Source organism: Poecile atricapillus, chromosome 9 (assembly GCF_030490865.1).
Source record: "Poecile atricapillus isolate bPoeAtr1 chromosome 9, bPoeAtr1.hap1, whole genome shotgun sequence".
NCBI lineage: Eukaryota > Metazoa > Chordata > Aves > Passeriformes > Paridae > Poecile > Poecile atricapillus.
The window spans coordinates 6,293,686-6,318,109 of record NC_081257.1 but is presented as its reverse complement, the minus strand read 5'-3'; the positions used below and the strand labels follow the sequence as shown (position 1 = coordinate 6,318,109).

The 24,424-nt window shown below is 43.9% G+C and overlaps 1 protein-coding gene across 3 annotated transcripts in view; it reads left to right on the top strand.

The window, feature by feature from the left end:
* VGLL4 (vestigial like family member 4) overlaps nucleotides 1-24,424 on the top strand; it is a 75,316-nt gene that overhangs the window by 41,961 nt on the left and 8,931 nt on the right. For all 3 annotated transcript variants that reach the window (XM_058845284.1, XM_058845285.1, XM_058845283.1), the window contains one exon: nucleotides 10,136-10,322. In XM_058845284.1, the coding sequence (XP_058701267.1) occupies nucleotides 10,136-10,322 (187 nt within the window). The remainder of the gene's footprint in view (nucleotides 1-10,135; nucleotides 10,323-24,424) is intronic.

Below are 24,424 nucleotides of genomic sequence, written 5' to 3'. Positions count from 1 at the left end.
AGGTAATTCACTGGGGAATTCTATCATAGTAATGCAGTGAGAGGTTTGGTTTCTGGCTCCTGTGGGGTGTGATATGAGCTGTGGGTCACAAACACACAGCTGATATACTTTTGGTACCTCTGTTTTACCAACCCATCTGCACTTCCCTGTCTTTTCTGTCAGGATTTAGCTGCTTCTGCGGCTCTGAAATACATAGAGAGAAAGAACTTTTGTTGTCAGAAGGGAGATTCAGCTAAGGACTAGCAGGTATAGGGCAGGAAAACACAGCTCTAATTAAAGGGCTTTGAGCAGCAGAGTGTAACTTTGGTGCTGCTCACCCCTTCCAACCCCATGGCTGTCAAGATAACTTCAAAAATAAGAACCTCTGCTTGTTCTTGTTTTTCCAAGACTTCTGGGAAACCTGTCCTCAGTGCCCAGAAAACTGTGAGAAAGGCTGCCCAGGCAGCATGTAATTTCTTGGTAGCAAACACAATCCCTCCCTCTATCTGCCCTGCCTTTGCTTCCCCTTGGAGAGAACATTGATTTGAAGTGACCCTGCAGCTTGGCCCCACAAACCACCCCTCTGCTTGTGAAATAATAAACAGTCAGGCTCTGAGCTGGACAGTGCTGCCATCCATCCATCCATCCCCTGGCACCACGGGACTGGCTCCCTTTTATCCCTGGGACAGCCTCCAGCAATCCCAGCGCTGCTGCTGGGCTGGGTGGGAGTGCTTGAATTCACATCCACCTTCAGTCCTTCTGGGCAGGAATTCCTTCTCTGCTACCAGCTTTTGCACAGCTAAACCTTATAGTGAAGCAACAGTTTTACAGCTTTTGTGCTTTCTGGTTAGCTACAATTTTTCTGTACATCTCTTCAGAGCCATTTTCTTTTTCCCCAGTAAAATTGATGCAGTTGTGTCATGAACCCAAGATTAAAAACTGCTCTGTAAGAGGCACAGATTTAGTTTTATCTTTTCCCTTAGTGGTGCTGTGTGCCTGTTTGTTTTGGAAGACAGTGCTGTGAGGAACAATGGTGATATTTTAGCTTTTATATGTTCCTTTACACCAGCACCCATAAACCTGGAGAAATTATATGGAATCCTTTCCTCTGAATCTCATCATCTGCAGTGTTCTCTGGGCTCTTCTAGTAGCCTTCCCAAGTTCTTGGATATTAAAACATAGTGTGAGGGCAGCATCTGAGGGAGTGTTGAGTTGTATCTGTGAATAATACAATCCAGAGGATTGAAGGTTCTATATTATACACTCTACAAGGCTTGTGCTGAGCTGAATTTGCTTTATTTTACAGTGGCTGGGCCCTGTCTCAGCCTCAGCACAGCCCTGCACATGAGGAAGGGGCAGGCTGGCACATCCTGCTCATTTTCCATGGCCAGAGCATGGTCAAAAGATGATCTTGTTTCCCTCTGAAAGGCTCCTGTGGTTGCTGAGGATTCCCAGGGTAGGACTGCCCCGCACAGTTGTCGCTGCTCCCTCGCTCTCCCTCTGCACAAGGGATTTTGGAGCCCGTCCTGAAGGACAAAGGGATTTTGTTCTCCACAATGGATTCTTTGTGGGAGATGGGTTGGGATTGTTCTGCTGCTCAGCGGATTAAAATCTTGGATATTCTGTCCAGTTTGGCTGGAGGGGCTCGGTGTCCCTCATCTGGGAGAGCGTGAGGCTGCACATCAGGTAGCAAAACCAAAGTGGAAATGCAACTTTTTCCTGTGTTTGTGGGGCCAAATGGGATTTTTTTTTCTCATTTCACTGTGGTTTAGGAAGAGTATTTGGTCAGTTGGATGCAAGTCCCAGGGATCCCCTCAGGAAGTTGCACAGTGCCCTGAGCAGTGACCCTGCTTTATTGCAGATCCATCCCAAAGGCAGCACCCACCTGTACATGTCTTGTCCTAACATTTTAAATACATCTGCTTTTCTGTTCATATTTTAAAGCATTTCTATCCTCTCTTGAGGGCCATTTTAACTTCCAGGTAGGGAATTTGGGGAGAAATAAAACGGGAATGAAAGAAACATTGCTGGAAAGTGCGATATCAGATTTCACAGCTCTTTTAGAGAGCTCATTTTCTTGATGGTCCAAATTTTTCCACATGTAGCAGAGTAGAATAATGTGAGAAAAGGTGTTCAGAGCATTTTTATTTTCAACTGCAATAAAAGCCTGTAGTAGTTCTAAAAATAGGCTCCAGTTGAAGTAAGTGGAATATTTTTTTTACCTTTCTATTGCACCTTTTGCTTCAAATCCTTATGAAGGAAAGTGTGCACAATTTATTGGATTTTCTTTTAATATGACCCCGTTGCAAGCAAACATCTCAGAATTAATGTTTGAAGCAGGGTTGCTGTAGAACATCCTGATTGTGTTCATATCCACAAGGGACACTGAACACCCAGAATTTAATTTGTGTTACAGGATCATATCCATGGAATATCAGCCATCGGAGCAGGGTGGGGGGGTTTAAACCTGAGTATCCACTAACAGCAACAATATTCAAAAAAAAACCCCAAACCAACCAACCAAACAGGGTGAGGGTAACAAATATTTTCTCTTTGGGGGAAAACTTTCAAATCTGAGCTTTCACAAATTGAATTTCTCTTTTCTGCCATCACTTGACAAGACAGCTGTAAGGTAGGATTTAGTGCATTGGAATACTGTTTTAGCCCCCAGTCTTAAAATTTCCTCTGTTGTGACTGTGCTGTGACTTTGATTTAGTTTCGAAATAGATGGCAGGGCTTCTGGCTTTGATTGTTTCAGCTGGTCTTTGATTAGTTTAACTTTGCCATCTTTTATGTAATAAAGTCATTTAAGGCTGAAGTGACTGAAAAAAGAACACCTGGGTCTGAAACCACCTTTGGTCTAGGAAACAACACCTTCAATGTGTTGTCTTAATTATATTTCATTCACAAAAACAATTTTTATTGATAATTCTTTCACATTTTCAGTAAAATCACATTATCACAAGTGTCTTGCTGCCCAATAAAGAAGAATGTCATGTTTGCTAAGCAAAAAAGAACATGTTTTCTGCAGGAAGTGTAGATGATTCTTCTCCTTTTGTCTTCCTTTCTCCCCTCCTGTGTTTGGGATGCCCAAGCTGCTGCCCTTGGCTGGACTCAGGAGCTGGGCTTAGCCCAGGGCTTGGTTCTTGTCTGAGCAAAGACAAAATGATAATTGTGCTAATTTTTAGTCCTTCTTAACTGACCTTAGATGGTTGATGCAGGTTTTTTCCTGGGAGAGCTGGCAGAAAGGCTCAAAGGTTGCTCCTGGGGTGCAACCCTTGAGCACAAACCCATCCTCTGTAAGAGAAATCCTTTTCTGACATGGATGTTAACAGGTACTGTAGACAACCCTGGTGTTATTTATCTGGAGATCGGTGTAGTTTTAGCATTGACTACATCCAAATCTTGCCTGCCAGATACCTGAAATCTTGTTTTAGCCTCAGGTTGCACGAGTACAGGTACTCTAAGAAGCAAAATCAATGCTTTTTTCAGAGTTTTGTAAGAGTTACCTAAATGGGACATAATCTTAAGTGAGAGCTTGAATTTATGAAGTAATATCTCATGTCTAAAGTTAGACCCAAGCCTGAGTCCATTGTTGGGCTGGAACTGAACACAGCCTCACAGTCACAACTGTTGAGGTGTGAAAGCTGCAGTTTGACAGAGGAAATATTAAGGAGCTCCGCCAGACCACAGCATTAAAATTTATTCCAGCCTGCTTTCCTTGTGGCAGATCTTCTGCTGCCCTGTTTCCTGCCATGCCATCACTTCTTGCCTCCTTACCAAGGAGACTCCTTCAGCAGGTACCTGAATTTTTCAGCCATTGTTGAAGCATTCAGCAAATATTTTTTTATTAATCTTACGTATTTGTGAAATAGTTTGTGGAACTGAAGCAGTTTCCCAGCCAAGGCAGTCGATGTAGCCATGGTATTTTGTACAGCTGTGCTTTTACAGTGTGAGGAGAGAGTTTCAGATGAGTAGTCAGTTTTTCACACTACCTTTGAAGGAGCAAATAGGGTAATGTTGGCTTGGAGGAGGCAAATTTGCTATTTTCTGCCTGTTGCACTGTAGTTTTTTGTACATAATACAGCATTTCCAAGACCTATTGAGTAGAAATGATCTCTAATTTTGATTAACAATATATTTTTGGAAGGATCCTCGAACAAGCCTGCTGCAGGCTGCCAGTGATGCTGCTGCACCAAATTCTGGCTCCTTTGTGAGGCTTTTGAAGGAAAGAGGAGGAAAGTGGGTGGAGGTGGTTGAATGCAGAGGTCACTATTTAATGTTCCTGCCTGCAGTGTGGAGCAGAACGTGTCCCTGCTTGGCAGGCAGGGGCAGCTGGAGGAGCCAGCACAGAGCAGTCACTTTAATCACTGTATTTCGGTTTTGGCCATGGGTTTTCTGGCATGCAAATCTCTGCATAGTGGTAGCCAGAGCTTGCTTCCAGGAGTAAGTGCTTTTCATATGTTTTGTAAACGGAGGAGAAGAGGCTTTTGCCAATTTTTCTCCACATGTATATGTGACTTTCTGGTTTCCTAAATTAGCTTTTTGTTATCGTAGCAGAAAGTCAGTAAAATATGTGGCAGATAAAGGAATCAGTAAGTTGGCTGCTGAAAGAAATCTATCAATTACAATAAAGAATATTTCCAAGATCTGATTTCTTAGCAGTGTGTTTTAATCAGGCTGTTGCCATTAGTACTTAATTTTTTGTTGTTCTGTAGTTTGCTGTTTTATTCTGGTCTCCAGATAGGCCTGTTTAATGTACTCTAAAGGAAATACAGACTACTGTCACTCTGTTTACAGTGGTTGATCTACTGCTTCCCAGAATTAAGTCTTATTTAAGACCATCTTAAATCATATCTTCTGTAGAAGCAACCCAGAAATAAAATAGTGGTGCAGAATGCTGTTTTTTTGAATAAGGGATTTTGTTTGTTTTTCTGAGTAGGAGTTGCAGAAGTGCACAGCAATGATATTTATAAATAATACAGTTTGTGATTTTTCTTGGGATGTCTTTCATGGTGACCAGAGATTTCCTCCTGAGAATGGATTCATTTGTTGTCTTTGGTCAAGCAAGTGAAGCAAATCTGCCTGGAGCTGCACACTTTGCAGTTTGCCTGCAGCCTGTTTCACACAGATGTGATTTTGGGTGAATTTCCCAGTGCCAGGGCTATCAGTCCTCTCCCACTGTACAGTGTGAGGTGAAATAACAGCCAGAGCAGGCAGCTGGCAACATCTGCACAGGGACCCTGGTGCTGCATTGCAATTCTGGCCTGATAACTTGTTTTGATGACTTGTTGAATTGAGTAAATTGTGGTGATTTCCCTGCTTGGTATTTGATATCTCAAATCATGGGGTTATTTTTATTTTGTGCATGAATTGGAATTTTTATGCCATTTATCCCAATTTATGTTGGCACAGACTGACTTCTGTGTTTGCCATAGTGGAATAAAGCATGCAGTAGTTTAGAAATCTGTTCAAATCTATTTGTTATTTAATCTCTAACAATTTTAGAAATAAATTTGATTAACAATAGAAAATAAAATAAATTTTATTTTGTAGTATCTTTTTCACATCTCTATGCTTTTGTGAAGATCTTGGCTTTTCAGCATATGCCATGAAAGTAAATTTTGATCTTGGATGAAGAGAAAAAACTGCCCTTGAAGTTTTTTCTATTGTCTGTATCATGTACTACTCATTCCTGGGAATCTGGCCTTAAGAACATGCGGCAACTCCTCTCACTAATGAGAGTTTGTCTGCAGGTATTGGAAAAGGTAATTAAAGGTGTGATGCCCGTTAATTAAAGTCTGTTTAATGCTCTTGCCCATGATTTTTTAATTATTAGAGTGGCCTGAGGTCATAGTAATTCTATCCAAGACCTTAAAAGTAAGGACGTTGATGACAAACACCACAACTGAAGAATTTTAACTCGTTGTTTTTTTTCCTAAAAGTTAATAAACTTGTCAGGAATTCATTCTTGTGGATAAATCCATCTGTCAGATGCAGAACAAAAAACAGACGAGGGCAGTGCCGGGATTTTCTTTCGAGGAGTTTTATTCTAACCTGCCTAAGGTCTGCACCATGTCAGTGTTCAGCTGGCAAGACAAAGCCTTTCATTTCTGGGTTGTAATTAATGCTCAGCCTTTGTGCAGCAAACGCAGCCAGCGGGAGAGAGGAAATTGGGAGGGGGGATAGGATATGGCAGCCCCGTGTCCGTGCAGCCCATACCGAGTCACAGGAAGGAAGCGTGCTGCCACAGTGGTGTGTATATATATATTTTTTTTTTCCAGTCTTTGGTGACTCCTGGAGCTCTCAGACAGATTTCAGACCCCTCTGGTGTCTCTCTGTCAAGGCACACTTGTAAAAACACGACTTTTGCTGTTGTGGATGTTCCTCTGGGGCCGCAGCTCCCACTGACCAGAGCAAGGCAAACAGAGCTGGACATGCTGTGTTTACAGAGAGCTGTCCCGGGGCTGTGAGGGGCTGGGAAGAGCCCTGCTGGCCTGACAAACACTGCCTGGAGTGGAAACACTTTCAGTCAGGCTCCTAAGTGGTTAAAATAAAGCACATTCCTGCTGACAGCATGGGCTGGTGTCAAGCGAGAGCAGAGCTGCTCTATAGGCAGACACTACGTCACGGTGTTATCTTTGTTTAGCTTGTCTGTGCTTTATCATGTTGCCCAACAGTTTTAATAAAAAAAGAGAAGGAGGAGGAGGAGAAGAAGAAAAAAAAAGAAGACTAGTATGAATAGTTGTAAGTAGAAGTATCTGAAAGCAGCAGATCTGGAGTGCCTTCCACCAGCTGCTGGCTGAAACAAAGAGGAGCATTATGAGAGGCACAATAAATGTGTTTGCTATCTCTGCTCTCAGTTGCAGGGCAGACACAAGCCGTCACAGTAATGAATTTTGAAGCCTGGAGTTTGGACTTGGGGAATTTATAAAACACAGTTGTTTTATCAGAGTGTTGTCTTGCCAGCTGTGTGATGGGAGTCTGGTTTCCATGGAGTGTGGTCAGCTGGGGGAGACAAATCTAGTCCCTAAAACAGCATTTGGGGCCGTAGTCTCCTCTGTGGTTTCTTTCTCTCTGCTTTCAATTCACGTTTGGTAAGGAGGAAAGCAGTGGAAAAGGAATTTTATTTGAATGAAGAGCAATTTTAGCCCTAATCAAATGTGCAGGTCCCATGAGAACTCATGGTGCTGTGCAAAACCAATATAGGAGTTTGCATTTTATCCCTCTAAACAATGTAAAGAGATTTTTCCTCGTTTCCTTGATTTTCCCTGTTATCTCTTTTTGGCATTGTTCTCCTGCCTGGTGTGGGTAGGAGGGGCTGTACAAATTGAACTGTCTTGTAAAAGACTCTCACTGATCCCACCTGTTGAAAGTTTGGTTAATTTGATTAATTTTGGCCCAGTGGTGCTGGTTAGATCCTGGTATGTTTAGCTGAAGTCTTGGTGTTCTCTGCCTAATCAGGAAAATGCATTACCAAATTGGGTAGGCTTTAATTAGAACCCCTTCCTTTCTTTGCTAAATTCCTTTAAAATAGGTTTCTTCCAGCATACAGTAGAATTTTTACCAGATTTCATACTCAATCTGAATGTTAAGATATAAATAATGTTGTTACCATACATAGAAGAAATGAGTTTTATAATTTTGCAATAAACAAGTCCCACTTTGGTAATTATATAGTATCAGGTCCTGTTTGGGGAAAAAGGGCCAGTTTCTGATTTACTGAATTGAATAATGTCTAGAGATTTTCGGGATTTTGTACACACACAAGTTAGCTTTAGCTTTACTTGGCTATTTAAACTACCCCAGGTACTGGTAGGAGTTGCTCAGGAGTCAGTGGGAGTTAGGTGCCCACGTGGAATTTGTAATTGCTGTTGTGGAATTTTGTGTTGGAGTCCCCAGAAGTGATGGGAGATAGTGCAGGGAGAGATGGTGCGTGGGTGGGAGGACACAAGCTCCAGCCTCAGGTGCTGAAAGCTTTATCTCTTGACATTGCTCTTAAATTATTCCTTTTCAAAGACAGGAGTTGGGGAGATTCCTCATGTAGAGGAACTGCTGTGATGTGGTTTGCTTTGAAAGTTTAGAACGTGAACACTCTGTAGGTGGGGGTTTCTATTGGCAAAAAACAAAGGAAAAATGCACCAATTTACTGATCTGAAAACAATTTCCAAGAGATGCTGTGTTGATAAAGCTTTTTTTGTGGCACTTCGGTGATTGTGGGGGCTTCTCAATTCGTGTTTGGTTGGAACAGGAGAGCTCTGGTGCCTGTCCCAGAGCATTTGCAGCAGGGCACAATTTTTGCTATTTAGAGCTGAGATGGAAAGTTCCTATTTAGATTTGGTGCCAGAGTCTTTAATAGAAATCATGGCTTGTGGTGTATTATAGGTCAGCGTATATTTGCTAGTTTATATTATGCTGACTAAATTGGCAGAATGCTTATTTTTACTGGTAAACATTCAGGAGGTTTTCTCCTCGCTCCTTCTTTTTTCCAACAAAATGTTATTTGTCGTGTGTGGAATTAAGGCAGCATTTTATAAATCATCTTGCCTCGGTGATGATGTGAAAATGTGTGGTGGCACACAAAGATTTCCATTGTCAGGTACCACAGGGCTCTAGATGGAGTTAACTCAGGCCTAATTTTAGGTCTGGAAATTATGGCTGTGTAGAAAACAAAATGCTTCTGGCAGTGTAGGAAAAATACAAATTTTAAACTCCAGCAAAAGCAGCTATTTCAGGGATATTACCAGAATAGGTAACCTTGGTTAATTTAGCTCCTCTCCAAGCCCCTGATGGAGCCCCAAAAGCACTTTTTAAATGTCTTTAAATCCCTGTGAGGTCTAAATACGACCTGAGGATGTGAGTTGCAGTGAAGTCCATGGGTGGTGAAGTGCAGGACTGTGCTTCAGGCTGTAGGAGTAGTGAGACATTTAAGTGAAATGGGAGAAGCTGTGCTCACGCTTTAACAGCGACCTGTCCGTGTGTTTGTGCACAGCCAACTGCAGCATTGCTGCAATTACTTACACACAGCTCCCATATGCTGGGAATGGCTTTTTCTGGGAAGTGTCAGATTATATAAAAAATTACCATCTACTCAGTCTGCCTGCCTCCAGCTGGAAATTAGCATTTCTGTGATTCCTCTGCTGAAGAATTGTGCTCTTGTTTGTGGCTCCAAACGTAGTTTTAAAGTATAGAGAAAGACATTTAAGGACATATTTAAAACTTGAATCAGCAAGTTCCAATTTCCCCCCTAATTTTTCCCTTGCATAGTTATATACCAGACAAGCTTGCTTTGGACAGCTTTTACAAAAGGAATCATCTGAGAATCTGGACGTTTATTCGGGTTTAGATCTGGAATATTTGGCATTAACGTGAACTGTAGCCCTGGAATTTATAACCGCGACCGTAAGAAGAGGAACAAAGCTTTTATTTCCCTGTGAATAGTCATAGTTTGCAGAGTGAGGTAATCACAGCCCGGCGCTGGCATTGCAGCCCGCCAGGGGAGGAATGGGAGTGAAAGAGCTGAGGGGGAATGGGAGTGAAAGAGCTGGAGGGGAATGGGAGTGAAAGAGCTGAGGGGGAATTGGAGTGAAGAAGCTGAGGGGGAATGGGAGTGAAAAAGCTGAGGGGGAATGGGAGTGAAAAAGCTGAGGGGGAATGGGAGTGAAAAAGCTGAGGGGGAATGGGAGTGAAAAAGCTGAGGGGGAATCGGAGTGAAGAAGCTGAGGGGGAATGGGAGTGAAGAAGCTGAGGGGGAATCAGAGTGATAAAGCTGGGGGGGAATGGGAGTGAAGAAGCTGAGGGGGAATCAGAGTGATAAAGCTGAGGGGGAATTGGAGTGAAGAAGCTGAGGGGGAATGGGAGTGATAAAGGTGAGGGGGAATGGGAGTGAAGAAGCCGCTGCAGAGATGGGTTAGTTGAGCCTTTGGGCTCAGCCGGGGTGAGCTATCCCTCTCCTGCTGCCTTCTCTCACCGCCTGTTCCAGCGCACGGCGTGGTTTGGGATGCCCTGGCCATCCTACAAGCACATCACACGTGTGCAGTTTGGGAGATGTTCCTGGGGGTGTTCCCGGGGGATTTTGGGGGGGTTGTGCTGCCGAGGGGGTGGTTGTCGCTGTGGTCCCCGTGGTGGTGACCCCCTGTCGTGTGTCCCCGGGCAGGTGAAGCGGCGCTGAGAGGGGAGCCCCGAATGCAGCCCCTGCAATCCCCCGCGCTCAGCAACCACCGCACGGGCCCGCCGCCCATCAGCCCCAGCAAGAGGAAGCTCAGCATGGACCAAGGGGACGAGGAGCTGGACTGTGAAAACGACCACGTCTCCAAAATGAGCCGCATGTTCAACCCGCATCTGTAAGTGCCTCGCGTCTGTCCCCGCTCGGAACCGAGCGCTGCGTGCTAAAATCCTGTCCTGCCTCAAACTTTGTGCTCGGCTTTTTCCCTTTGTTCCAGTTTGTGTGGGAGATCTGCACAAGAGCCGCCACGATTAGATGCGTTTTCGTGTTTTCTTTTGTTTTCCTGCAGCGTGAAGTAACAGGAATTAGCTCAGCTTAACTATTTATAGCAAGCCATACGTATTCACCTTGCGATTTCTGCAGTATTGTTCCCTCGCTCTTTGGAACGCGCTCCTTTCGCTTCCCCCCATTCTGAGGCTCTCTGGCTGGGGGTGGGGAGGCGGCAGCAGCAGCAGGAGGAGGAGGAGGAGGAGGAACACAAGTGCTTTGCATTTTTCCGAGGCCAGGAGCTCCGAGCCAGCTGCTTCTGGGCTGCCTTGACAGCTGGGCAAGCGGCAGTTGTTGCTAAACATTCCTGCTCTGACAGTCAGGTGTGGAATGTGCCGGCCAGGTAAGGCGTTGATGAGCCTGTGTTGGGCAATCAGCAGATGCCAGTCCTGGGAATGCAAGCCTGGCTGGCACTGCTGGAGAATTCCTGTCATTCCTGCCTGCAGGAAGCGATGGATGGAGCTCCTGTGGCTGCTGCCTCAGCTCCTGCAGCCCCGGCATTCCGTGCATTCCAGAGTCATGGGATGTGGACAGAGGGATTTATCCTCCCATAAATCACCGCAGCCTTACTCACAGGCTGGGCCCGCAGTCTGCAGCCTTGGAATTTGTTACAAATCAGGAATCCAGCGCTGAAGTAATGCAAAACAATAAAAGCTCGCTTCTCATTTACAACATACCTCCTCTTCTCCCCGAAAAAATTAACTATTTATAGCCTTTCTCTGGGGCCAGGAGTGACTGGAAAGAACCGTGCACTGCATTTCTGGATGCATGACACAACTGAGGGGATTTATGGCATTTTTGAAATGTTATGTAACTTTATGGGGGAAAAGTGTGAGGTTTTTTTTTTTTAAAGGCTCATTTTCTACTGATGAAATAAAACACAGCTGGCAGTTACGTACATTATAACACTTTATATAGCGGAGGCCATAAAAATAATGAAGTCTGAACCAACAGACTCGTGCAACCAAAGTTCAAAACTAAAAGATGCAGGCAGTTCTTTCATGTGATCCCTTAGCTATATGTCAGAGCTAATATTTTCCAGTGTGGTACATTTTTATAGTTTTTCTCAATACATTCTTTCTGTGTTTTCGTATATGAAACATGCATCTTTTCTTCTTGTAATAAAAAGCACTGCTTTCTGCCCAGGGTTCATGTGACTTAATCTGTTTCAATTAAACCATCTGCTGCAGATGGATTATAATCTAAAATAGCATCCATGAGGCCATTTCTTTTTCTACTTTATTTTGTAAGTTTGATACAAAAATATGCTTTCAACGCAATATTACAAAACCTCAAACATTTATGATTCATCTGAAATAGCTGAATTTCTGTGTATTTCAGATATATCAGATACGTTCACAAACATTCTCTGAATTTTATTCTCATTTCCCTGCTGTTGCCTCCAATGAAGTTATTTCTTTGACTGTTTTTCATATTTTCCACCTTTTTTGGATTCTGACGTTCTAATTTAATGGTAGAATTGGATTACTCAAACTCTGTGGATCTGTCCTAAGAATTTTGGTTGGGAGATGGGAAGTGTGTTGTGGAAGCTTGGCTTGTTCACACCAAAGAAAACACGGTAGATCTGGGGAAAGAATGATTTCATGGAGCACGATAATGGCAGCCACTGAAGTGACTTGGAGGTTCTAGAAGTGTAAGGCTGACAATGTTCAGTTTAGAAATCCAAATGTGTGAGAGATGTGGAGTGTGGAGATGAGGTGGCACGGTGCCTGTGGTGACAGCAAATTTCTGTGACTGGGACTGTAAAGATATGTGTGAGGCTGTGTATTTTGAACTTTTCAAGGCCAAGTGCCCTGAAAACACAGGATAAAAGTGGTCATGGTACAAAACCTGGGCACAGCTGACAGAAGTCCTTATAACCTCCAGCAGCAGCTCTTGTTCAGGCATTTGGGTCTTTGTGATGGTGCTGGTAGAACTGGGAAGCAGTTGTGCATTCATTCTCTTAACACCAGCATCTTGTGGCTGGAAATGTAATTAAATAGGCCAAGAATTGTGTGTTTGGTTCATTATAAACGGTGGAACCTTTTCGTTAGCAATTTGATCTCAACTCTGAGGTAGCAGCACCCCACTGTGCTTCAGTGGGAATGAATCCATTGAAAGGCTTTGGATGTGTTATTAGAAATCCAGTTACGTCAGCCTTTTGTTTGGAAACGGAGTGCTCTGAGACATTCCCTGCTCAGGTGTAATTCCCTGAAGGATCATTTGTGAGCTGTACTTGGGTATGTTTACTTTTATTGTGGAAAAACACAACTATTGGAGTGCAGTCTCTGGAGCAGAGTGAATCAAATGCCCTGGCAAGCCTAGCAGGATCCTCAAATGTGTCATGGAATTAATGCGCAAAGAACAATTTATCAAAGGTGCCTTTTCAAAGGAGAGAATTCTCAGCGTTGGGATAATAAAATATACTTGAGAGCTTGTGGATTAATTTAAAAACAAAAAAAAACCCCACATGTGGCACTGCCCCCCTTTCATATGCTTTTATAGCTTCTGTGTTTTTGTGGTGATAGAAGTTGTGAACACACATGAACTAAGAACAAGTACTTCCAAATTAAAATGTAGTGACAGGTAATACGGAATTCCCTTATTTGAATTTCACACTTTCTGGTGTGTCCCTCGGGTGTTTTACTTGAAATGCCCTCACTGAAGTTGAGTCTTGCTCAACTGAAAGATTCTTTTGGCTTCGAGTTGCTCTGTGAGAAGGGAGGCTTGAAACATGGCTTTGTTTTCCCGTGAATTCACTAAACGCAGCCTGGTTTGCAGCAGAGTGATTGGCAGCCGGGATTACAGGGCAGTTCTGAGCGCTGCAGGGATGGGGGGCTCCGTCCTGAGCCCTTCGGGAGTGCTTGGGGCAGCCCCAGCTCCTTCCCTTTCCTCTCCTTCCCTGCCACCTTTCCTCTCCCTCCTTTCCTCTCCCTCCTTCCCTCTCCCTCCTTCCCTCTCCCCCTTCCCTCTCCCCCCTTCCCTCTCCCCCTTCCCTCTCCCTCCTTCCCTGCCACCTTCCCTCTCCCCCCCTTCCCTCTCCCTCCTTCCCTCTCCCTCCTTCCCCTCTCCCTCCTTCCCCTCTCCCTCCTTCCCTCTCCCTCCTTCCCTCTCCCTCCTTCCCTGCCTCCTGTTCGAGCTCCTTCCCGGGCCCCCTCCTTCCCTGGCTCCTTCCCTGGCTCCCTCTCTCTCCTTCCGTGTCTCTCTTGCTCCCCTCCCTCCCTGGCTCTCTCCCACTCTCCTCTCATGCTCCTTCCCGCTCTCTTCTCTCCCTTTTTCTAGCCTCCTTCCTCTCTCGCTGTCTCCTCCCGGGTTCTTTGCCTCCCTGCAGGGCTCCCTCGTTCCCTGCCGTGTTGTGTCGCTGGTTCCCTCTCCCCTCCCTCCCGTTCCGCAGCTTCGGGCACACAAAGGCTGCCTTGTCCCGGCCTCCCCGCCGCCCTAAGAGTCCCCAGCCCGGCCAGCGGGCACAGTGCTGCCCCTTCCAAAGAAATGGCCTTTGGAATTCAGCCGGGGACCATTATTTTTGTTCTCTTGTGTGGAGTACGTCAGCCTGGAAGCCGGCGTTTGGGGTTTGGGACCAGCGGGCTCGTGCATGGAGAATTTTCCCCTTGTTCCCGTTTAGTTGGTGGCATTAGGATTGCGGTGACGATTAATTTCTGTATAAAAATCTTCCCGTGGCTAAATGTTCGCAGCTGTGAAGTCGAGGGAATAATTGGCTCTTGGTTTGTGTGATAAATAATTTGGCTTTTTCTTGTAATAAAAGGTCTGTACATGAATAAGTTACTTTAATGTGTATAATGTAAAATGATGTGTAGTTTCAGACTCTTCCAATTCTGGGCTGTCTTCAGTTTTGTTACCCTGAAGAATGATGTCAATCCCACCCAAAACACTCCTGCAGCTGCCTTACACCACAAGTGTTTTACCATGAATATCCAATGGTATTTGCTCACTTTAATGACACTGTGATAGAAATTAGTGGGGCATCCTTTAAAAAAATGTGTGCTAAAAGTTACACTTTAACTTTTTAAAATTACAAGTTCCTTGAAGGCTGTGGAATAATTCAGGTGAGACCATTTCATCCAACTTCCTGCTCAGAGCGGGCTCAGCTGCATCTTCAGCGAGTTTTAGAGTTGCTCAAAGTGAGAAATTTTGATTAAGATTTAAATATTGAATAAATAAAGTTCCTCATTAGAGGGAGATTTTTGTCACCTTCCTGCTGAGCTTGGCTGAGAACACAGGGTGGAAATGTTCTGCAGAAAATCAGGTCCCTGTTGTGGAGGAGTGTGGCTCCAGCAGGGCTTGAAAAGATGCAGAACTGGCTCTCAGAGGTGCCTGGGAGTTGTCAGAGACTTTTTTGCTCCAACTACTCTTTGGGTTCCAAACTTCATGTGGTATTGAGAAATATGTTTTCACTGTCATTTTATTGAGACAAATTGTTGGGGAAAAAAACCCCAGTGCACAGTTGAGAACACCCGAAGTGTCTCTCATCTGTTGAGTGAAGCATCCTTGGCACAAGTGTGCCCTTGGAGGATTTTGGGGCTCTCAAAGCAGTCCTGTTGGAGCTGCTGAATCCTCAGTGGAACTGAGGCAATGTGGCTCTTGTTGATTAAGTGGACAAAAGATCACAGAGCAGGTTTCAAACTGCTTTTCCTGATTTTTTTTTTCCTTTTCTTGTCTGTGTTGCTTGAATGATGGAGTGAATCAGACATTTTCTTATTTATTAATGGAGATCACACACTGCACAAATTTAAATTGTTTTCAAGAAATACATGTTAAATTGAACCTTCAGAGACAGACTTGAAAGAGCCACCATATCTGAGTTAATATTTAACACAGAGTTCTGCACTTCTTAGCCAAGGGGGAATTTCAGAAAGCACTCCAATACCTTTCAGTTGAAGCACATGTGAAAGGTTTGTTAGGAACAGTTTCAGAGCTAAAAGCAATTTGATTGATAGCTTATCAGTACTTCACAAAAAGACCTATCTGTCAAAATTTGGGTAGATGTGGAGGTACTTGAAAAACCAGGCAGTGTTAGCTCAGGTGTCTCCTCCACTTGAAAACAGAAGGGGTTTGTTAGCCAGCTCCAGATTTCTGCTTTGATAACGTGTTTTCCCACTTTCATTTTCCATCTTTTGTGGAGGAGCATGACCCTTCTGTGGTGTGTCAAGGCTCCAAGCTGCCTCTTGAGGGGAAGAGCCGTGTTAGTGTTGCACAGAGGAGTTTGATCACCCACTTAGGGAAGGCATTGGGGTCCTGTGCACTTAGGGATGGAATGGGAACCACAGAAACACAGAATATTCTGAGCTGGAAAGGATCCACAAGGATCATCGAGTCCAACTCTTAAATGAATGGGAAATCCCTCAAGCCCTGGTGTTGGATTTTTACCCCAAGATAGAAGGAAAATTTTACATTGTGTGAATCAATCTATATCTGCATGGGGTGAAATTCAGCACCAATCCTAAAGCCTGAGATCTTAGAAAGAAGCAAGAAAAGAACCAGTAACCTTTGCAAACACATTCTGGATGTATATCCAATCCCATGGAAACAAAAAGTTTAATCTCACTTCTTTCTATTTAACCATTTTCCCAGATGTTTCCTGCAGTTTGACAGATGTGCATTTTACTAGAAAGTTGTGCTCTTGAGAATGAGAATGTTATGGACACGGTTGCTATAGACAATGACTGTGTGAGGGTAAGGTTTGGAATCAAACCTTACATTAATTTCTAGTTGAATCAGTAGTTTTGTTCCCCAAGCTGGCGGTGCAGATGCTGTGGGATGGCAGGCACAGCCTGGCAGGTTTAACTCCTTCCTGCAGCATTGCCAGGTGCTGGCAGGCCCCTGCAATTCCCAAACAGTGGTTTGGGGGAGGAGGCTGAGGGATCCCAGGGAATCCTTGAGCCACAGGGCTGGAGGCTGGGGGATGCCTCAAGGCTGGGCTGTGCAGGGCTGGGTCGGTTTGAGGTTTATCCTTAGAGAAAGAGGAGGGGAATAAAAGGGCTTTGCTGCCATTGGGGTCTGGAGGGTTTGATGGGGTCAAATGCTGATGCTGATGATGGAGATCCCAGTGATGGGGTCGCTTTCTCAGTGGGAATTCTGCAGAGATGGATCCCGTGTGGGTGGATCCTGGTGTGGGTGAATCCCCAAGTGGATGGACCCTGTGTGGGTGGGTTACAGAGTATTCTGAGATGAAGAGGACCCCAAGGATGGTCAAGTCCAGCTCTCCAGTGAATGGCCCATGCAGGGATTGAACCCAGAGCTGTGGTGGTGTGAGGTGTGGGTGCATCCATGGGGATGGATCCATATGGACACGACTGACACCACTGCCATGACTGATGTTCTGCTGCCCAAATGATGCTTCATAAACCTTTGTCACGTTTTTAATCAGTAACTGTCAGAATTCACAAACCAATACCTTCCAAAGGGAGTAAGCAAAATCCCCAAACATTTTAGCTTGTGATTTGCTTTTCTAATTAAAAAACCCTAAACCAGAAGCTGCTGTGAGAGGAGACTGTTAACTGCAGAGTGTGGGGTGCCTGAGCTGCAGAAATGCCCTCTAAACACTCACCTGCTGCTGCTGGGGTCCATTTGGTTACCAGCTTTTCAAGGAAATATTTTACTATATTGGTCTGAATAGTTGTGCAATATACAATGAAGCTGTTACTGGTTTTATAGTGCTTCTAGAGTTTTTGGTAATTCAGATTTTATTAGCAATTACAAACAGTTTCAATAAACTTTTAATGAAATATTTATTCCTTCTTTAAAACAGCCTGTGAAAAAAGTCTAATTTCTTAAAACCAGTTGTTTAAACACTGCTCTTGGTCTAAAGGCTTAAGGAGCCTTGGGGTTTTTTTTTTGAGAATTTTTGAAATGTCTGGAAGTGAATTATTGTCGTTTCTCAACTTTTCCTGCTTCACCTCAGCTAATGTTACAGTGTGTACATAATTTCCAAGTTTTAAGGATCCCAGGCTTTTTTCCTTCTTTCTCATTAGACCCAGTGAAGCTGGAAGGGAAGGCTGTGTAGTCCCATTTTCTCCTGATGGTTTGGCACAGTTAATTCCAGGGCTGTGACCTTATTTTCAGAGGCTGGTTTGTGTTGTTAAAGCTCTTACCAAATAAACCATGCTCCTGCTGTTGATATCTTTTACTTCCCCTATCTTCTGTTTGAAGAAAATTATTAATCTGCTCCTCTGCTGTAAAGTTCAACCTGATGCAGTCTTTTAGGTGGTGGAACTAGGGAAAATCTCACAGACTTGTGAGAATTTGGGGTTCATGGATTGATTTTAGCTGGTACGGACTTTTACAAAAACAGTTCCATGACAGCCGTTGGGTGATGATCAAAACCACTTTTTCCAAATTAAAAAAAAGGTAAAAAATATTGTAAATAACAACCCAGTGAGTCCTCTAAGAGAACACAACTGGCATTTTGTATTTCCTTTAACATTCCTGCCAGGTTTCACCACTGAGTTTGAACACCAGCAGGTTTTCCCAGAGCCTGCAGGACAGTCTGAAGTGTCCTGGGAATGCTGAGTGCCCGTGGCTGATGCTGTGCCCTGGGACATGACCCACTCCTGCATTTGATGTGCAGCCTTTCCCCTGACACTGGCCTGGGGCCTGCTCTGGGTGATCATGAATAGTTTTTACAGTATTTTCCACTGACTGGGTATAAAAGGCTCATTGCATGTGCCAAGTTTGACTTCAAAGGAAATTATAAAAGCTGCACATGACCCCTCTGGTGGGTGGGTAGAGTGCAGGAGGAAATGTGTGCCAGAGGTGTTTAGGTGGGCACTGCAGTGGGTACAAATGAATCCTTTCCCAGACTCTGTCCCTATGACCTTAGACATGCTTCCATTAAAGCCTCTCTGCTCTTTCCCTACACTCAGATTTTCCTTCCTGCTTGTTTGAAATTTGGAGTGTCTCTTTTACCTCGTGTTTTTGTCGTTTGCTCTCCTGGAAGTTCTCCCCTCCAAGCATCCCAAGTGCCTTAAGCACTTGAAGCAGCTCAGAGTTCTGCAAGGATAGTTTTAGTTTCCCTTTCAGCAGTGATTTGCTGTTCTGGATCCCATCCTGTTCATCCCAGTGCCTCCAGCATCCTGCCTTGCTCCACTCCCTCTGCTTCACCAGCTTTGAGTGCCTCAGGTACCTCAAAACACCCAGGCACTGTGGTGGCCTCTGCAGAGCTCACTTTGGAGCTAGAAAGGAAAGCTGAGTCGTGGGCTGGTTGTAGGATGGAGTTCCTGGCACGCTTTGATGTGTCTGAGTTTTGCAGTTTTGCTGAAACTGCCATCCAAACAAATGCTCTCCAAAGTGCAGTAGCAGCAATCTAAAGGACAGACCACATCCTCTGCAGGGCCTTTCTCAGCTGCCCAAACACTCACCTCCTTCACAGCTGGCAGGAATAATTCTCCCATGCAGCATTTTTCTAGCATGTGGTGCAGGGTTTTCTAGAGGCAACTGGAGCTACTGTTGTTCTTTGAAGAGAGAGTTCTGGAGAGATGGCTGGATCAGATAAATCCCAAAGACTTGGTTACTTGTCCCATCTCCTTTCCAAGAACTGCTCTGCTCCTGGGCAGGAGCTGGCACAAAGAGGCCAGAGATGCCCTGGTGCAGGTTAGAGGATCAAAGTTTCTCCTCTTGGACTGATGGGATTGGTGAGAGGCTGGAAACGTTTTGTCCTCAATCCTTGAAAAGCTGGATCTGATGGGAGCTCAGCTGCTGGTTCCCACCTAGTAAGAGTTAAACACAATGTTGAAGATACAGAAAAGGGTTCTGTTTATTCTCCAGAAATCACTGTGCCTTTTAGGAAACTCTTTGGGATTGCTGCAATATTCATTTATACCTAGACATTTATTGTTGTGGTAACACTGAAATCTGGAGCTTTCTCTTGTTCTAGCTCAATTTTTTGAGCCATTCATGATTTAAAAATTTTCTTTACAGGCTAAATTATGTTAAAGCTACCTCAGCAGAATTAATGACATCAGTTACCATTTCAGAAGTTTCCTGGGTATTTATTATAATTTAAATTTTTGTTCTTTGTGTCTTAGGAATGGCCTTACATAAAGGCTCTTCAAAAAATGATAAAAAATTAGAATGAGCCATCCACCAAGCAAAAGAGACCCTAAACATAGGAGTTGGGGTAGGTTTGGAGTTGGAATATGTTTGGAGCTGAGCAAGGCAGCAGTAGTGGGGAACAGAGAGATTAATGAGTCATTTTTCCCCTTTTTGAAAAAAGTGAATTGCAGGTAACCTGCAGTCTGTACCTACTGCAGCGAGGTAACTTTGTCATTGTTTCTGCATTGTGTTTGTACACATGTTCCAGCAGTGACAGAACTTTTAATTTAATAAATCCCTGAGTTTTCTGTTACAAAGCAACTGGTGCTGTTTTCTAAAACCATCCTGAGAGTGTTGGAGCAAAGATGGCCAAACATTAAAAAAGAATCCTGTGAGAAAAATGAGTAGGATCTGAGATTGTGTTAATTGATTTTACTGTACATTAGATTTAGATTTGAGTTCCGTGGGTTTGGCTTTGGACTGAGGTCTTACATCATGCGGTTCTCTTGCATTCTTTCATACTTGTGAATATTAAGGCTTCAGGAAGGGAAATTCATCTGTATCTGAATATTTGTGCTTGGTGCAGGCTGTAATGGGACACTCCTTTATGCATTTCACAGCTTATTACTGATTTCTTTCTTCTGCTGTGAAATCTGTTCTTCTGGTTGATTCCATTTACAAGTAACTGGTCCAAGGTTTATCTCTGAAAATCCTGTTTTGGTGAGGATAAGTACAGAAAGCCTGACTTGTGTTTGTTTATATGTGAGATTATCCCATTTCTTTTTAGTGGTTTTTCAATGGTTTAGACTTAAAGGTCTTCCCTTTGAGTGAGGGTATTCACTGTGTTTCTCAGGAAACCATACCTGGTTCTATGGTAGGAGTGATTCCAGCAAAAAACAAGGATCTCTGCAAGCTTTGGGATGGAGTACTGAGCCAGAAAAGGAAAAGGAACTTGGAAGCACAAAGCTGATAAAGTGGGATGGAATAAGGTTATATATTTAGATGACAGTCATTCAAGAGGGTATTGGGGTATTGCTTGGAGTATTTTTTCATGTTATGAATACTTCAGATAATTGGCTGGCACTCAGCAAATTGCTGCTGCTTTCAGGTTTTGTTGGGGGTTTTGTTTGGTTTTTTAGTGAATTTGTATTGCTTAAAAATTTCTGAATAATGAACTTTTTAGGATTTTTTCCCTCGGATGTATATAATCTGATTTTGAAATACCACTTTAAATTCTAGTTTTCCCACCTCGGAGTAACAGAATTGATGTGTGCAAGTAGATCCTTTTGCAGGAAATGATGCTCAGCATGTGGAGCCGATACTCTGTATCAGTGGGTTAAAAAGTCTTTAACAAAAGCAGCTGCCCTCTTTCAGGCTTAGTGAATAAAACCAGTAAAAGATGTTTGGAAAAGAAGCATTCTAAAGATGCTGGAAATGCTCAAATCATACCAGAATTAGGTTGCAGAAATGGAAGTTTGCTGTTAAGCAATGCATTGTGTTTGTGTGAAGAAAAGGGGCGGTTGTTCTTTGTGCGAGTGAAACTCTCCTCTGCAGCTTCCATTTCAAGGCAGCGCTCGGCTTCTGCCAAAGGGAGTGAGACCCGTCTGTGATCCTTGCCTTGGAGGTACAGAACTGCTTTTGGCAGCATTCCTGAAGGCTCTGCAGGCTGGAAGTGAGTGCAGGCAGCGCTGTCCCCTTCGTGGGCCTCTTTTTTCCCTTTTCCTGCAGCAGCTGGCAGAGGCCGCCTGTTGCTGCGGGCCGGGTGTGAATTCCCCTCTCTCGGTGCCAGCCAGCAGAACAGCCTCGGGTGAAGCTTCTGCAGCCCAAAACGCTGGGAACACAGGGATTTATCCACCTTGGAGCTGCCCTGAGCAGGGCTGCCACACTGGCATGGGTAGGGCTTTGGTGACAGCCACCCCAGCACATGATGCTTGGTAAGTGCTCTGATTCACTGGGGAGCAGCTGGAAAAACCGTGGCTGTTTTTAAAGATTTTTTAAGGATTGGAGAAGTTCATTGGAGGTTGGGATCGTGTCTAATGTTGCTCAGATAAAGCTGGAAGTAGCTGTGATAGCTGTGTTAGCAGGAAAAGGCGATGGTGGGCTTGGATCCCTGTGCCTGGGTCTGCTCTGGGCTCACCCATGGGAATTTTAAGCACTAGAATTGCATCTCCCCTGCTGCTCATGGACTCAGGGTTGGTAAAATATGCTGATTTTTAAGACAAACTGGAGTCCAGGGATGGCAAAGCTGTTTGGACAGCTGGATTTGTTTGTAGTATATATTTTTAAGTTATTTTTCAAGCTTGTTCAGAAATCCTTCTTTGTGATTTTGGGTCTTCATGTTTGACTTGAGAGATGCATCTCTGAACTTGCCCAGAGTGTGTGGAATATTTGAGCTCATGGACTTCAGTGAAATATGATTATCTTCACACACTTATCTTCTGATTGCCCCTCCAGATAAAGTCTTTAATACCAAAACAAGAACCATCATCATCATCACAACAACAAATAATCCATAGAAAATTATTTTTTAAGTGACGCTCTAAACTAAATTACTTAATAGCATGAAGCTGAGGAATGTCCTATAAATAATCTTACTGTTAGTCTAACAAATCTGTAGGATTTGCTATTTATGTATGAACAGGAGGGACTCACAAATGCTGCTATATTTTCACGAGAGCAGAGCTTTTATGGTACTGTCCTACACGGTGCTGGAACATTTCCAGAAGAAATATTATCTGATGTGGAAGTAAAAGCTTCAGGTGTTTGTCGTTTTTTCCAGAGACTGGATGAGTAGAAGGTGGATGAATTGAGGAGAGAATTTTCAGGGAGTGGATTTTAAGCAGTTCCCTGCCTGGAAGAGGAGTTGTTCTAATTTAGGAAGAAGGAATTATTTGCCTGCAGAAGGGCCTGGGGTGTGGTCTGCTGAGATAACTCAATAATTTTAGGTGTCTTTAGGGAAGGTCTTGTCTCTGGGCTTTTTCCTGGAGACAAGTTGATCCCATTCCCCAGTTTTTTGGTCCCTTCCTCCAAAAGTCTTCTGGGAAAATTTTTATTGCGTTTTTCTGTGTTGCACTTTTTGTTAGGATTGGGTTTTTGTTTGGGGTTTTTGTTGTTGTTGGTTTGGTGGTTTCTTTAGCAGAAAAACTACCAGTTCAACAAAATTTAGGGCTGTGACTCTTCATTTAAAGCGAGGATGAGTGAAATAAGTGCTGTTGTGTAAAATGGAAAATTTATTTTGCTTGGGAATTTCAGGAAGTTTGTTCATCAGTGGTCACTTGACAGCCCCACCCCCCAGTAATGCAACGCTAAATTGTTGGAAATTTGTTCTAAGACAAAAAACCCCAAGCAACTCGTGTAGGTACATGTTTTGTTTCATTTCATAAGCATTTTTGGGGAGTAAACAAAATTTTTGCTTTGAAAATCAGCTTGTGCTTACTAAAATCAGAATAATTCTGAGTAGAGATTCTGTTTTTGAGGCAGTGAAAAGTAGGAATCTCCTGGAGCTCTTGCTAGTTTTGCAGCTTCCAAATTGTAATTTTAATTGTAGTAGCCCAGCTAATATTTAGTTGAAAAGTGAGAATTTGGATTGCAGCCTCCAGAGGTTCTGGGCTGCAGCACCAAGAGGGAACATTTGCTGAACAGTGATTTTAGCCGTGGTTTTTGGTGTTGCTGTTTCCCAGGATATCCCAGGCTTTGTCCAGGCTGTGTGTGAGGTTCCTGCCTGCTTGCTCAGGGCTGGGGTGGGATCATGTCCAGGAGCTGTTTCCATGCTGTAATCCAAGAGGAGCTACTGTACATTAAATATAGAGCCCCTTGTGCTGCCATTAACTCACATTTGCATCAGCCATTAGCTCAGAGCGATGCAATTCCAAACTTTCCTGCAACTGAATGCTCCTGGAACTGAGCTGGGACAGTGCTGGGACAGTGATTCCTGGGGAATTGTGAGCTGCTGGTCAAATCCAGCCTGGAAAATGGGCATGGAGAACACACAGGACCAGCTGTGCAACCTCCAGGGTTGGATTTTACGGTGGATTCTGGTAATCTGCAGCTGCTAATTTGTAATTAGTGAAAAGAGCCAAGGGGATGCAAAGGGTTACAGATGGTATTGTTGTGCTGTTGGCACTGCCCTCCCCAGGCTGCCAGGGGAATTTGGCACAGAGTCCCTGTGTCCTGAGCTTCCCAAGTCGCTGGTTGCCTGGCATCGTGTTAACCCAGCTTCTACCACGAAAAATGAGTTGAGATTTGATTCAGGAGCAGTAATTTCTCTACAGCCAAGTGACTCTTGAGCAAGCTGAGGAATAGCACTGAGGAATTGAGAGTAGTTCAGCCAAGGTGCTGTTCCTAAATGCAGCAAAGATCTGGATCCTCATCTCCAGAGAGGAGGTGACTTAGCTCTTACTTGGCAGGGGCACAAAGATGACCAAGATGCAGGTTTTATTTGAAGAAAGTATTACTGGAATAAGAGGTTGTTGAAGAGATGAACTTGGGAGTGGCATGAAGATGATGAGGGAGGAGCAATGGCTTTGTCTCTCTCCTAATACAAGAGTCAGGGCTAGAGCAATCCAAGCCATTGAATTTTAGGTTGAAAAGAAACAAAAAGAGCCTGTGAAGGAAAGGTACTTGAAAAAGTATGTAGTTTAAAGCCTGGAATCCATGACCACGGGATGTTGAGGCTAAAGGGTTTAGGGCTGGGTGGGATCACCATGGGATATCCCCAAACCCCGTGTGGGTTTTTTAGGGGCTTCTTATTTCCCTCAATTAGCAGGACATTTTCCCTCAGCCTTGCTTGTGGAGAGATTTCCTCAGACCTTGAAACAGGATGTTTGGATTTGTAACTTACTTCAACATTGAACATTGATTCCTTTTCTGTCTCTGCCTTTCATCAGAGCATTTTTAAAGATTGTT